The sequence below is a fragment of the Rhamphochromis sp. 'chilingali' genome (assembly GCF_963969265.1).
Source record: "Rhamphochromis sp. 'chilingali' genome assembly, chromosome: 9".
Taxonomy (NCBI): Eukaryota; Metazoa; Chordata; class Actinopteri; order Cichliformes; family Cichlidae; genus Rhamphochromis; species Rhamphochromis sp. 'chilingali'.
This window is the reverse complement of record NC_137936.1, coordinates 32,443,062-32,459,541: the sequence shown is the minus strand read 5'-3', so window position 1 is coordinate 32,459,541 and position 16,480 is coordinate 32,443,062. Positions and strand designations below refer to the sequence as shown.

The window sequence follows — 16,480 nt, the reverse complement described above, 5'->3', positions numbered from 1 at the left end:
GTGAACTAAATTCACTTCATAGCACTTTTTTACTCTGCTGGAGCACTCAAAGTGCATTATGCAACTTGCCTCATTCACACAGACACTTTTTTCCTATGCTTTTTCTACTTGAGTGCTTTCTTTCTAACCTTCACACACATTCATACTCCAATGGATGCATCAGAGATCAACTTGGAATTAGGATCTTGCTCAAGGATATCTGGCATGCCACCAACCTTCCAATTAGTAGATGACCTGCTCTACCTCCTGAGCTACAGCAACATATGTTTTCCCTGATATCTTTTCTATTTTTAAACATAGATCTACTGATAAATCATAAGCCTAAATGGCTTCATTACCACTAAATTACTACAAAATATGATTTTGAGGAATGTTTGAAACTACACATTACATGGTCAATAAAAGAGGAAAGAGCTTGACTTGTAACATTTTGCTGCAGTTCAAACACTAATATATTAATACTAAAGCCTTTTGATTTTAAACATATGAAGTAAGATGGAAATGCAGTCTTTTATGTTTTCTGTACCTGGAAATTTTCCATCTCTCTGCCATCTGATGTGACTGTCTTTAACTCTGTTATTGTAGCATTCAGGTGTCACACTGCACATTCACCTCAAGAGAGAGCTGTTTCATCATAATTCATACTAGTTGCAGTACACAGTTAACCTGGATATTTTGTGATTTGTGGAAAATAAATAAATGTAATCTTAAGATACTAGCAATGGCACTTCACATTTGTGTTGAAATGTTCAAACTGTCTTTCTTTCAAAATGCTTTGGATCCCTTTCCAGAATTTTAAAAAAGAGCAATTTTTAAACTATTTTTGCAACATCCACCATTTAAACAAAAATGACCACATTTTCCATTACATTTTATTTATTGGTTATATTATTTCCACATAGGTGTTTGTTCAGCTTCTTCCCAGGAGCTGTGGCTTGTCTTCACTCTGCAAAAAAAAGCAATATTGCTCTAAGGTTATTTAATCTACATACTGCAAACTCAAATGTTACAACAGACAATCAAATTAGTAAAAACTTTATGATTGTTAAACCTTGTGAATACCTCTGACATTCAGCATCATTGATGACTCCGCAGTGCCCAGTTTGTTCTGTATGGCAACTTTGTATTCCCCGTTGTCTTTGGGTCCCACTCTCAATATAAGCAAGGAGCAGACTCCACATACATTTGTGATGTGGTAGTTGGTGTTTGTGTTGAGGCTGATATTGTTCCAGTACCACGTAACACGTGGAGCTGGATCACCCTTAATGGCACAGCTCATGTAGCATTCATAACCTTGTGGGGCTGTACGCCTCTTCAGGGGAACAATAAATGAGGGAGGAGAATCGAAGATCCGGTGTTTTATCTCTGGCCTGTTTACTTGGAACTTTTCTGAAACAAAGAATTACAAAAAGTAATTATATTTTAACAAAAATAATAATTAAGTAGGGGAGACTGGGACACTTATGATAAGGGATGGTTAGTATTAATTAGTGAAATTTAAACATTATGTTGATTTCAAATCTGATTTCTTAGATTGAAGTAAAGGTTGTGATAAAAGTGTGTTATGCATTTATCTTTAATAACCATGGGTAATGAGCAGACACATTTAAGCTCACAAATGAGTCCATATTTATAGCTATCATGCACTTTCTTACTGTCAGTTTTGCCGTCTGTTATTGGCTGCCTGTGCATATTTTATTCTCGCTCACTCAGAGACCCCTGTTTCTTTCTTTGCTATTTTGTATTGAATACAGAAAAGGGCTTATTTAGTTTCTTAATTGACAATCTGATTAATATTTTTATACATTTGTGGCTCAAACCCCAGTCTAACAATGAATGAACGTCAGGGAAATCTAATAGTTTACTGTTTAAAGAAATCATCACTTTCTTGAGAACCTAGCTTAGCTTAGGAACAGTGATTTAGTTTGACAGTTTGCAAAATGATTGCAAGTTTTGTATTGTTTTCATGATAAAACTTGAAACACCTTTTTCCTTTTTGGTTTCAAATGCAGGGGACTCGGAATGTGGAGAAAGGCCCATGTCATTTTTAGCAAACACCCTGAAGTGATACTGCCGTCCAGGTAAAATGTTGACAACTGTGAATTTGTTGTTAAAGAGGTTGTCTGCCACTGTTCTCCAAGTCCGTTTGAAGGAGTCCCTCTTTGATACCATGTAGTGCAGCCTGTCATCCCTTTTTTCATCTGGAGAGGGAGTCCAGGACAGTGTCACTGTTCCTGGGATATTCTGTTCCAGCTCCACTGGACCTGGAGGTTTAGGATCATCTGGAGAAAAATTTAGAGATTTTAAAATACTGTTTACTGATATAGCAGGGCTAGGTTACTGATTTTCAGTCTAAATTGTACCCTTGATGGTTTGGACAGGAAATAGATTTTTGTACAGCTTCTGCCGGATACGCTTTGAATTAGAAAGATTTTCATTCAAGTAAAACTCCTAACACAGGTACAGCTAGCTGCAGCAATAAGCGTAGCTTGGGGAAAAAGGGATTTCTTGAAATAGACAAAGTAAAAGGCAGAGAGAAAATTGGACTGGAGTATTTTGTTACAGTCACAGGATTATGGCTTTAAGCATTCCCTTATCTACAGTGTTGCATACCTTTAATGTGATCTTAAAGTAGTACAACCTATGTGGTACATTAAGTTATAAATACATGTATTCTGTTCCTACTTTAATCACATTGTATTTGCTAAAACATATGTTTCTGTGGTAGTATGAATACAAATAGAATCCAAGTCACCAAATTAAGTTATTATTCTGTACCGCAATTACCATGCAACTGTATCCAGCCAACTTACAGGATAAGTAGATTTCATAGTTTTACTCTAATTTGGCTACAATATATGGTCTTATTTAGCCTAACAATGACAAACCATTGCTATGGCTCTTGGACAGTTACCTGTAACTCTGATTTCAACATTGAAGCTTTCCTGGCCAACCATGTTCTTGACAGTAATGGTATAAATGCCAGTGTCCGTCCTCTCAGATGTAGGAATTAAGAGTTGAGATCCTTTATCAGAGTTGGTAATGGTTACATGCTTTGGTACTGGAATACCATCTTTTAACCAAAATATTTCAGGCATGGGAGACGCCTGTAGATGACAGCATAGGAGTCAAATTAATATATTGCTATATTAACTAACAGCATTGATTAGATTCTCACACAGTGAACAGAGTAAAAGCCTGTGGAATAATACCTCAAAGTTGATGTTGAGGCGAACAGTGTTTCCAGATTTCACCACCACAAAGGTCTTCATGTTGCGGTCTTTAAACCTTGGTTTGACTGTGAGGGATAGATTTAGAATACAATACAATTAAATTTGTAATTCATAAAGCTGCTGAGGGAGTTCTATATTTTGAATCTCTCTACTGTATTATGAGGACGTGCTCTGTGTATAGTTGACAAAAAGGGTATAATTAACCTTAATTCCATTGTTAGACCTCCCTTTTTTTAGTCATAATTCAGCTACACAGAAAACCTGTACTAGTAGTGAGAATAAAACTAACAATTAATAAGATGTTAAATGCACTCATTAGTTTTTCTTTTACAATTCTTCTTTGAGTTTGAACTACAGATTTAAATTGCTATGCTTGGTGATATGATGCATTTGAAGTGCAGTTTTTTTGTCCATGCTGGGCTTTATAATCCTATCAGATGTGTTTTCAGTCATAACCTGTCTTGTCACAACAATTCTCACCCGCCGTCTCGTATATCTACAGATATTAAATGGGTGTATAGCACACAAACATTATTTTTTGACAGCTGTAAGCTTTTTCGAGACAATTGTTCCTCTCTGTAGGTGTGTTGTATTAGAAGAAAAACTGCATATTTTCTTTGGCATTTTGTGAAAAATAAATATAAATATATCTCATTTTAGAAATAACCAATAACCAAACTATAAAAACTGCATTTCTTACCAGGAGGAGGCATAGCAATGATATAATTATCAAAGCTCTGAGGTTCTCCATCACCTCCATAATTGGTGGCAATTACTCTCACCCAGTATGTGGCCATTGCCTTAAGGCCAAGCACAGTGTAAGATGTTAGAGTAATTGGGGTGGTATTACAGCGGGTCCATTCAAGGCTCTCTATTGGTCTGATCTCCACATAATACCCTTGGGCTTCATCTTCTACCCCTTGCACTTCCTTAGGTTTAGTCCAAGCCAGCGAAAATGTCATGTAATTGGAAGATGTTAATTTAAGGTCTGTGACTTTGCCTGGGGGTTCTGCAATAACAGTAAGGTGAGAATGAAGCTTTTATATTACACGACAGAGAGAATTATATTTACTTTAAAGAATGACTTTCATGACTGAAAAATCCCCCCAAATACAGTAAAACATAAGTCTGTGTGATTAACTTACTCATTGGATCTCTTGCAATAACTGTGTCACATGGAATGCTGGGATCTCCAGCACCAGACAGGTTGACAGCTGACACTCGAAATTCATATGCTGCTCCTTCAAATACGTCTTTAACTGCATACTTTGTATCTATAGACAACAGAAGGAGCAATTATATCAATACAAATCTGCACTGATGTGTACAGGTACATCACAAGCATTTATTTTTACTCTTGAGCTAAATGTCCTGCACCTCAGCATTTAAGTTGTATACCTGTAATTGGCCCCTTTTGATTTACAAGGCTCCAGTAATTGGTGCCTTTCTTGTTCTTTTCCAAATTGTATCCCACTATTTTGGTTCCTCCAGTGTCACATGGAGGACTCCATGCCAGATTAATGCAGTCTTTAAAGGCACTGACCACTTTGGGTACAGCTGGTGGTCCAGGATAACCTGCGGGGGATATATGACACAGAAAAGTGAAAGTGAGTTAATTAATCAATGTTGCCATGCCATGTTTCTCAACATTACTTTTATTATTTCCGTCATCCATAATTAGCAGGTGGCTGAAAACTAAAGAATGTGTAAATGGAAGGGTATTTATTAGACACATAAATTCAGAGACAGTGTTTTTAATATATTTAACATAGCTTTGTATATATTCTTTATGGATTTCTTTTAACTTCTCCCAAAACATTTTATTAGCGGCTAGTCAGGGTTTTACTGCAATAAACAAAGTGTTTCCACCTGGATACTAAAAAGACATGCCTTGTAATACTTCCTTCTAAACTGAACAAAGAAAAAGTAATGAAGAAGAAGGCATTAACTGAAAACTTACGTAATACACCAGCTGGTATGTCCTCTGTCTGCAGGTAGTCACTGATACCTTCTGCAGTCTTTGCTCTAATCCGGTAGCAGTATCTCCTTCCAGGGTCCACATCTGAATCTTTGAAACTTGGGCTGTTGCCGGGTATCTCACCAAGACTTGTCCATTTATTTCGGCCTACTTGTTGTCGCTCTATGATGTAGTTTGTGATCGGACATCCGCCATTGTCTTTTGGTGGTTTCCATTTGAATTCAACAGATGTCACAGCACTTTCCATAATGTCCACAGGCCCTTGTGGAGGGGTTGGTTTGTCTGTTGACAACATGACAAGAAATGCGTCAGAGGCATTTATCTTTGCACATTCTACATTTTGCCATACCGTTTTTGTTCAACTAGCAACCAGGGCATTTTTTTAAAATGTACTTAAGTTGCTTAAGGCCTTTATTTGACGCACGGTCATTTTACAAGCAGGGATTTATTTCTATGACTGTCTTTTAAGGTAATAAATGGATATTTTCATGTTGAAAGCCTCAATCCAGTACACTTCTGTTGGCCATGCTGGAATTCATGCATTATGGTAATTAGACTGTAGTGAATAATTGCACAGGTTTCTCTGTAGACAGGCTCTGCTCTTAAAGCAATATCTCCATTCTTGCATGGGGATGGGCCTCAAACCAGCTACCAACTAAATTATTCACTATTCACACCACTACGAACAATATAATTTGTGCTTTATTTACTTAATTTATAAAGTAAATAAAGCACAACATAAGCAAACAAACTGTAAATATAATAGAGAACCAACTTAGAACAGGTCATTATGCCAGATAATATGTAACAATTAAGCTAATGTCTGTAATTTTTGCTATTACAAAGTCATAATTTCCTAAACATACTCCTCTAATTGCTGTATTCATCTCCGGAAAATTAAAAGCATTATCATTTCAGTGGCGATAAAAGCCTTTGTTTATTTATTCATAGGGCTTTTTTTGTGAAACATTTGCCAGTATACCACTTGCACGCTCAAGTAGAAAATGTTATTTTTCCACAGCCTGTTTATGTCTAACATGTCCTCGGCTGTTATCACAGAAACTGCCAAATTATATCTGAGGAAAACTCACCCAGTACAATAAGTTTGGATATTGCCTCTGTTGTACCGAATTCATTTTTTATTTTGATTTTCACCTCTCCACTGTCTTTTCTTTGACACTTAATAAGGCGTAGTTGACTCTCAGAATCAGACGTTTCAATCTTCACATTGAGGGCTGGCAGCAGCTCATCGTCATTCTTGTACCACTGTATAGTCATTGGTGCTTGGCCTGAGAATGGCAGCTTCCATTCAGCATTTTCGCCTGCCTTTATAATGACTGGCTTTGTGAAATTTCCTAGTGCATCAGGGTCCATTTTTGGTGGATCTTTAGTATAGGAGAGACGGGAAAAAGTGTTTTATTTAAACATTGAGAACTTTTTTTTTAAAAGTGTTATTATATTATTTGTAGTGCTGTCAGTGTTAATCTTGTTAAAATGTCGTCAACGCCATAACCGCGTTGACACTGTGCAGCCCCACACACGGGGCGATCCGCGGTAACTCACTAACAGAGATTTGCCGTGTTAATGTGGTTATGGTGTTAACGTCATTTTAACGAGATTGACACTGACAGCACTAATTATTTGATATGTTTTGCCGTGCTACAGCCATGTTACTCATTTTATTCTGACCTTGAATACTAAGTGTTGCTTCTGATTTACGTCCTTCAGCTTCAAAGCGGTACACAGCTGCATCATCTTTTTTACAGCAATCAACTATCAGCCTGTGAAAGGCTCCATCTTTGATAATTGTTACCCCATCTTCATTTGTTAGCTAGACAAATAAGTAAATAAACAGTAAAAAAGTGATTAACTATATAAAATGTTAGTTATTTGTAGAAAAACAACAAAGTCGTAGTTATAGTAATTTCCATATACAGTGAATTGTGGCAATTTGTTACACTCCTGTTTTACTCCTTTGACTTACCAGTTTCCCATTTTTGTACCAGTGCCCCTCTGACGTCTCACTGCTTAGTTTGCAAGACATCTCCACCCGTTCTCCAATATTGGCATTCGTATCTGATAGCCCACTGACAAATTGAACACCTCGATCTACATGTGAAAATGTAAAAAATAATCACGTTATATAACAAATTATTGATTTGATTATTTTTAAAATGACACATCAGTAGCAAATTACAATAGAGATAAAACTGAAAGCACATAAGCGCACAATTTAATTTAAAAATCCTTATCATTACAGTATGCACTTTCTTGTGGACAGCAGATGGGATTGGGAAATATGTATGATGATTATCTTTCACTAAAAATTGAACCACATTCACTTTTGTCCATTTTCTCCCTCTGGAATAGAAATGATACTTAAGCCTCAAACATTATATCTGATCGAACCTTTAGTGGAGTCATCCTGAAACACTGATTGAAAATGGGCTGATATTGCCAAGTTACAAGTATTTGCAGATACTAACCCTTGAGAATAGCTGAGCTAAATCTTTGACATTATAATAATCTGTAATCTGAGCATACATTATTCAGTCTTTAAACCATGTTGTATGGAGTTTTACCTAAGGCAGTGTCAGGAACCAAAGGCCCAGTTCGTGATTGCTTCTTCTTACTCGCATCATCTTTTGTATCTTTATCATCTTCTTCGCTTCTTAAGTGGTTCTTATCATCTCCATCAATTCCATCACCATCCCTGTCACTAGAACCATCGCCAATTTTACCACTGGAACCATCCCCAGCCCCTAAACCATCTCTTCCATCACCCCCATCTTTCGCATCTCCGAGTGTGTTTGCAGCTTTCTTTTCAGCAAGTGCTCGATTGACTGCCTCCAAGTCATCTTTCTCTTTTGAAATCTTTGCCTTGTCCAAGCCTTGGTTAGACAGGTTATCATGTCCAATGGTTTTGGTTCCCTTGCGACCTTTCCGACCATGTGGATCCTCTGAGTTATAGTTGACACACATAGAGAGAACAGTTATTTCAGTCAAAAGGTTTGACTAAAATATAAATGATGAGCAAAACAGGTTCAATAATATCATGACTATCAAACAGTCAAGACTATTTGTCTTTGTATTACACCATTTGCATTTTTATTTATTATTGTACTTTGTGAGTACAAAAAAGAAAAATGTCCCACCTTCCACCATGAGAGAGGCCCTGCTGGAAGCAATACCAGCAATGGCATAATATGCTCCCTTATCTGCAATTTCACAATCTTTTACTCTTAATGTGTGAGTTAGTTTGTCCTCTGAGACAGTGATCTCATATTTGTCCCCATGTTCAAGTGAGGAGTCTTCTCTTGACCAAGTAATTCTGTTGAGTGGTGTTGACAAGACGCACTGAAATACAGCGTCCTCACTTTCAACAGCCTTAGCATCCTTAATCTTGTCTACAAACTCCACTGCAGGCACTAAGAGAGGAAAAAAGGTAGATTTTGAAACCCAAGATGATCTCATTTCCAAAATATAAATGTACTTGATTTGTTTTATAAACTTTAAGAGTAGTTTTACTTGCCTCTGAAGTCAGTTGTAAGAACATTTGCCTCTTCGACATCAACCTGGTAAAATCCAGCATCTTCTGGCTGAGGGTCTTTAATGCTAAATATATAATTTGTTCCTTTTTTCCTAAGGCTATGTTTTGAATTTTCATCATCTGCATAAGGAACCATTACGCCATCCTTTTGAGACAGAAGTAGTAACATTATTATTTATGTATTTATTTTCATTATTAAATTATTATTTAGCAAGTTTAATTAAAAATTATTATTATTTTTTGCTGTTTTAGAATGCTTTTAAATTCACCTTGTATAAGTTAACTGCACTATTGGGATCCCATAGCTGCATGTCAAATCCAAATTCAGCTTTTCCGTTTGGTTTCACTTCAATTTGTTTCACATTTTCCAGCTGCTCTACAACCTATAAAGGAAAGATAACAAGTTTTATCTAATGTATGTGTCTGCAAGTGTTGTTTTAAACTTTACTGCTTAAATAATCACGTTTTGAAAAAATGGAAGGAAGGAATTAAATCAGAAACATTTAAAATAACCAAGCAGACTTTAGCAGGATGAACTACCAGGGTTTAAAGTAAAGCTCAAGATGCAAGTCAACCTTCTTCCTTGGTTAAACTCAGTAACGTTGGTTCAGGATACAAAATCCAGAATTCATGTGTAACTGTTAATTTATACAGTACCTTTGCCTGTTCGTCTGCCCTTTCCTTCTTCATCTGGTTCAATCTCTTCAACATCCACCGAAAGTCAGTAACCCCAAATTCAAAGCAGATTTTTTCATAATCTTTCTTTGGTGCACTTATAAGCAGTTCCCAGAGTTTAGGATCAATTTCTCCCTCTTTCCGTGGTGGGAGTTGCTTTTTCCTAGTGACAACAACACTAAAAAAGGGCATTGGAGGCCATTACAACACGCAGAACACATTTTGAATAATTTGACTTTGATGTGAACTTACGTTTTCTTGAGCATTGATCTAAAATCCTGTGGTCCCTGCTGACTTCCTGAAAGACATTTTGACTTAAATTTAAAATAAAATTCTGCCATCTGGACACTTTTTTCACTTTGTGGTATTTTTTTCCAAATCTAATTGTGAAGGATTCTTATAAGGCTCTGTCAAGTTTTTGTTTAAATTTTACTATTTTGCAATAAAAAAGAAACAAATCTTTGCTATAGAAGTAAAATTTTGCAAAGAATAAATATGCTAAAAGTCTGTAATTCTAAAAAGAAACTTGTGGATTGGACGCTATTAGAAAGAGTAAACCACTTCATGTTAAAGTATGCTTTCTTACCTCCCTGGCTCTTCTTCCTGAAGCCGGCTTCATACATGCATGAAAACCACAATAGAACAAGAAGTCATTAATTACCAGACATGGTATATTGTAAAGTTGTTTAACTCAGTTTTTATTGTTAACTATAAAGCTCACCTGCAATGACATTGAGAGTGGTGGTGCAGACAGCTTTTCCGTATTCATTGGTGGCAAAGCACTTGTAAGTGTCTGCTTGGTCTGGATTGATGTTGATTATCTGACAAAAAATGATTCTCACGTGAAATATGTAAATATTTGACAACAGTGGAATCAATATCTGAGTCTATCTCCCAAAAAAAGTTAAACTTGGTTATGGAGCTTTAACACCATATGTCATGGTTTGGGGTCTATGACCAAGCTTTTTGGGTTTTCCTTTTGGTTCATGACCCTTTGCTTTATTAGGATATTTTAGGCTTGAGGTTATCTCTCGTTTATTTCTTCCATCGCATTATGAAGATGTTTTAAGTTCGAGTTTATTATCAGTCTGTCATGTCTTCTGTGTATGTTTCTCCAGTCGTGTCTGTGTTTGGTCTCGCTCCCTCTCTTCCTCGCTTCCATGTTTCCCTCTTGTTGTCTCCTCCCTTCATCTTCCCAGTCCGTCTTGTTCCTATGTGCGTTCTTTCCTCCTGTGTCAAGTGCGTGTCTCAGTCTGCATCCTAGTGTGTTTCCTATTTTATTTTGACAGTCTCTCGTCCCGTGTTCAGTGTGTTTAGTGTTGCTTCCCCTGTGTGGTTATGTCTATTTTTCCCAGCCATGTTTCTGTTTCCACTCTCCTTAATCACCCTCTGTTTTTTCTTTGTACCCTGTCAGGTTGCCTGCATTTCATGCTCCATGTTCCAGGTTTCCATGTCCAGGTCTCATTTTCCGTAATCCCTGTGTTTAGTGTTTAGCTTTAGTTCGCTCAGTTTAGTTTATTAGTTAAGTCTTGGTTAAGTTTTCGTTTGACTTCTATTTGTATTTTCATTCAGCCTAAATAAAAGGCTCCCCTTTTGTTTAAACCCACTCATATTTTCAAGTGTCCACGTTTGGGTCCTTATCCTCTCGCCACACAGTCTGCAGCTGCAGGCCCGTGACACCTACAATTACTACAAGCTTACCTCAATCTAAAAGTAAATGCATATTGTACACTTAGTTACAACTGTTGTTTTAATTGTTAATGAATATTCAAAAAAGAATTTCATGACTTCAAAAATGTTTAGCTTGAAAAATTAAAGTTGGGAAATTATCATTAGCCCAATCCTTTTATTTTGTTCTTACCTCAAGAATGTGTTCTCGAGCTCTTTCATCATATCTAGTCTTGTACTTTTCTGGGTCATCTATTTCACCTTTATTACGCCCCCATGTCACAGTTGGTGCTGGCTCTCCACTAACCATAGCTTTGAAAAAGGTTTTTTTACCTGAAATAATCAAATCATGACAGTGATGCAGGTGTTAATAATTATGCTCTATGGTTATTGTCAGTTTCACTGGCTATGGTTGTTTTTCTACCTTCTTGGACAGTCACAGCAATTGGTTTGCGGGTAAAGTCGGGGGTCGATTTCCCTGGTGGCAGTTGCTCCACAGTCTGAGTGATCATAACCCCAGGAACCCTGGACCTTTTCTTGATAGCCACTGTCAAGGGAAGGTTTAGTGTTTAACAGCATAGCTGGTTGATGCTATGAATGTAAACATGAACAGGAAGCCCGCTACCAACAGAAAAACATAGATGTTACAAATGCATGTGTCTGCAGAGTATATATTATTTAGAACAGTTGCAGTTTCACACTGGAATTTCACAAGAGGTCACCATTTCCTTACTTTTCTTAACATTACAGCTAGGTCATGGCAAGATCTTGAAATATGTTAAACTCTATTGACTAAGCTGAAGTTTGGATTAAATTCTACACATTTTTTGTTGTTTAATTAATTTAATGTATTAATTTAATGTAATTTTTTGGTTAAATGCTTAATTTATGTATAGATTTTTGGAGGACTTTGATTTTAAAATTAGATGGTTTTAACCTGTCAGCATGATACTTTTTCATTTATTTTTATTTCTTTTTATTTTAACCAAAAAAGTGACTTGGACAAGTTGTAAGTGTGTCTATTTAAGAAGTCATTATAGAGTTGTAAAGTCAGTAGATCAAAACTAAGTTTTAGGACCTGTTACTGTATTAAACACTAACTGTGTTCTTTGTGAGAACAAAAAAGACACATAGCATATTTTTCAGGGTTTTCTGTTTGTTTTTTTGCTCTTATCCAAAATTCCAATCATATAGACATGTTATAGAGCACTAAGTTTATTTAACTTATTGCTGGTTTTAGATAAATGCATGGTGTTCAGCTCAGCTGCATTAAGTACTCTGGGGCTTGTACATTTAGTACGTGTTTACTACTACATTTATATTAACATAATTCAGCATATATAATCCAATCTGTCTGAGCGTCATTGTAATATATTTTTTAAATATATCATATTAAACCATACTTTTGTTACCAAACTATGCCAGAGTTAAATATGGAGATACCAATCATATTCAGATTTATTCAGTGAGGAGGAAATAAACAAAACAAAACAAAAAAACCCAAAACAAATCTGATCAGACATGGAGTATCCAGGGATAACTTCTTTGGTCATGCCTTCTGTGAGTCACTTTGAGATTGTCTACTCTGCTTATTTTTTTTCTGTGGCCTTAACATAGTTTGAGGGCATTTATTTAATATTCATCAAACTGTATGTGTAATCTGTCAATGGGTTGATGCACATGCTTATATCATCTGGACACAAGCACGATTCTTATGACCTTGTTACTGAAGCATCGATTTAGACATAATCTAGCAGGAGAGCATTTTTGCTTTTTTTCTGCATAGCAATTACTACATGAAGAATTTTTTGGATTTTTGGCAGCAGGAACCTTGGCAGGAACACATTCGGTAAGAATTTGTTGACTGTATAAAGTAGATATTCCTGCTGTAAACCCAGCTAAACCATATGCTTACTTTTTATAATGTCCATTCATTTATTTTTTTTATTTTCATCTTTACAAGTAAAATCACAGTGAACGTGTATGTCAGTTTGTTTCAATACTGTAGACTCTGCAGATTATCCTCCTTGTGAAGAAGAAAACTAAAATATCTCATTTATGAGGCATCCTTTTTGATTTAATAATCCCTAAAATGTCTTTAGAGCTAGATAGGAGTCCAGCTGTGATGTAAACGGGTTATTATAGAGCCATAGGCCCTGGGCAGTGGACCCCCCCCCCCCCCCCCCCCCACACACACACACACACACACACAAATTATTCAGTGTGAGAATAGCAGACTGTACGGCAGTGCAGAAAGAATTATTAATCCTAATTGTTATTCATATAATTTTTCCAAAATTAAATATGTGTCATAACCATAGGGAATTCTTCATTAAACAGTAAATGCATAGCATTGGAGTGAACACAAAAATGGTCAGTTCAGTTCAGATACAGGTGACAATGAAGAATGACACCATGTTAAACATCAAAAGAGATAAATATATGCATAAAATAACGATAGACATCATTTACACGATTCTCCAGTTTTTTAGTAGATTTGCCTGCAGTTGCCATGAGAGAAAGTGTGCTCCGAGTCCTTTTTTGCAACATTTGTTTTCTCAGTTCATTTTTATCCTGGATAGAAGCAGAAATGCCTGCTCTCTGTTATAGCTACCCACAGGCAGAATCAGCAACGACTGCAGCACAACAGTAATATTTGAAAACATTTATTGCAGTCTGTAGTTTAGAATTATCTTGAGTAATCCAGCTGGGGTTTTATTATCTCCAGGCTTGATGAATGATCTAAACTGAATTAGCTGATCACCCAAGGTGTGATGTAGGTCAGATGGATGTGCAGCCGACAAAATGTTGTAAGAACAGTGAGCTTGTCAACTGTGAAACACTGGTATACTACAAAGCTGGCCCATTAATGATTTCAGTCTCATCTGGCTCTGTTTTATTAGGGAATAGCTGTTCATAGTTTGTATTTGATGTTTCACATTAGCAAGTCAATGAGAGTTAAGAAGTCTGATCCTGAATGATAGTTAATCCTACTTATGGGTACAAATAAAGGAACCTAAACCTCCATCCCTTTATTTCCCATGGTAGACTTGCTAGACTCAGCAGCTGTCGCTGTTTTTATAGAAGCTAGAAATATATAATATAATATATAATATCACATTTTTCATACTTACCGAAGGCTTTTGGGTCCTGGTTTGTTTTTGAACTCATGGCGATGTTTGATTGTTGATTATCAGATCAGAGGTGCGATCCTTGTGTGGCTAAAGTACAAAGAAAGACTGTCACTGTTAACTAATGCTGTCATTATAATCAAAGCTGATTTTATTAGTATTAAAAAGCCTTACATCTACTCACCAGCCACTTCATTACACTTCATTCGTTACACCTGTTCAACTGCTTGTTAATGGAAATATCTAATCAGCCAATCACATAGCAGGAAGCCAGTGCATTTAGGTATGTTGAAATGGTCAAGACAACCAAGTGAAGTTCAAACTAAGCATCAGAATGGGGGGAAAAAGGGTGACTGAAGTGACTTTGAATATGGCACGATTGTTGGTACCAGACACGCTGGTCTGAGTGTTTCAGAAATTATTTACAGAGAATGGTTCAAAAAAGAGAAAAGTGACCTTCGGTTGTCTAGGTGAAAATGCCTTTTGATGCTAGAGGTCAGAGGAGAATGGCCAGAGTGTTTCAAACAATTGAACATTGTATAAAAACACCCCATACTTGCTGAGTATTGTCACTGAGCAAATCCAGCCATTTATGGCCACTGTGTACACATCTTTTGGAAGCTACTTCTAGCCAGGTGTCGTGTCACAAAGCTTAAATTATTTCAAACTGGTTTCTTAAACATGACAATGAGTTCACTGTACTTAAATAGCTTCCACAGTCACCATATCTCAATCCAGCAGAGCAGGTTTAGGATGTGCTGGAATAGGAGATTTGCATGGATTTGCACCAACTCTGTGATGCTATCGTGTCAACATGAGCCAAACTCAGTTCTAGCAAGATGTAACTAATGATGTAATGGGTGAGTGGATGTTATGTTTTATGCATTTTATACAAATTTAGCCTTGAATAATAATGAAAGAAAATTGCTGCATGTTGACATGATAAAAAAGGTCCAGTTTTCAGTACTCATACTTCATATTGTCCATATATGACCAAATTCATCCTTTATGTATTTTATTATGTTTCCCTTATATCTACATAATCAGCAGTTTGCAGGAAACTTGAACAAAGTTTTTTTTATCAGTTATTTGTTTATCTATTTATTTTTTGCAGGTAAGTAGTTTCTTTAGCTGAGATTATTAAATACATTTCATAAAGGAAACATCTAGAAAAAAATATAGTATTTCTTTACTGCAGCAAAAATTATGAGAAGTCTTAATATTTTTTTTTCTTTTGCAGTCAGTTATAGTGAGTCTCACTTAACCATTCTTTTCTAGTAGCTGCTAGTGTTGCAAGAATCAAGGGCACCTAGAAACAGAGCCATGGGCAACTAGAGTTTGAGAAATCCTGCCTTCAAGCATCTTCTCATGTATCATTAAACTGGGAATTCCTTGACTTCCTTGACACGTGACTTGTGCAGACAGTTGGAGACATGCTGGGACACTGTAAATGGGGAATGTGAAATCCCACCTAGTGACTCACTCCACCCAACTGCCCGTGGAGTCAGGTGGCTGTGCCAACAATTTAACTGCTCAGGATCCAAACATAGAAGAGAGCTCAGTGTGTTTATATCAAAGTGATAAGGCGATGAAGTAACCTGTATATCTTTTTTTTATGCCATCAATGCTTAAAACTGCTCTTTAGCTTTATAATACTCCTTAGGGATATCTCTATGTAGGCTCTTAGTCATCCAGGTCATAATAGCATCAAAAGAAGATGACTGCACTTCTTTAAGTCTAATTTAAAAATAAACTTCAGGTTCAGTACACTGAACTTTTCTTAAGTGAAAAGTGGAACCTTAAATAACAGTGGATAGTAAACCAAAGATATGTTTCGTATAGGTTATTTTTAATCTTTAAGTTAGTTAAGTAATTATTTTAATGGCTATAGAGCTGAGAGGCTTTTAATTAGAACAAAATGGACCTTATATCAAGATTATGGCCATAAGGCTTTTTTATGCAGTGTTTTATTTTTAGGACCATAAAAGAGACACTGAAAATGTGAGAAAAAAAAAGCATATCTGACCTTCATCTACAACCCAGAAAAAAAGCTTAAGCTTTGATGTGTCACAGTGTCTGTAGTTCAGACCTAGTTTATAGGTTCAGTCTTTTGTAAGTCATGGGAAGCCAAATGGGAAAGTCACACAGTTAAATGTCATTCATTGTTGAGATCTTAAATGTTTGGACTGATCTCAAAAGGTCAATTAATGTTTCTCCTTTTCATAGAATTGTTGTAGAAATTGAT

General features: G+C 36.3%; 1 protein-coding gene across 1 annotated transcript; it reads right to left on the bottom strand.

Moving 5' to 3' along the window:
- Positions 1 to 1,045: 1,045 nt before the first annotated feature.
- LOC308402771 (immunoglobulin-like and fibronectin type III domain-containing protein 1) lies at positions 1,046 to 14,275 on the bottom strand (the record flags this gene model as incomplete). The annotated part of the gene is made up of 21 exons (XM_080891867.1): positions 1,046 to 1,389; positions 1,986 to 2,282; positions 2,915 to 3,107; positions 3,213 to 3,298; positions 3,934 to 4,242; positions 4,379 to 4,507; positions 4,632 to 4,808; positions 5,194 to 5,493; positions 6,303 to 6,596; positions 6,901 to 7,042; positions 7,196 to 7,320; positions 7,794 to 8,171; positions 8,367 to 8,639; positions 8,744 to 8,906; positions 9,031 to 9,144; positions 9,419 to 9,614; positions 9,689 to 9,770; positions 10,158 to 10,257; positions 11,298 to 11,437; positions 11,529 to 11,651; positions 14,239 to 14,275. 21 exons carry the CDS (start codon positions 14,273 to 14,275, stop codon positions 1,046 to 1,048), a joined length of 4,002 nt encoding a protein of 1,333 aa, XP_080747993.1.
- Positions 14,276 to 16,480: the final 2,205 nt, after the last annotated feature.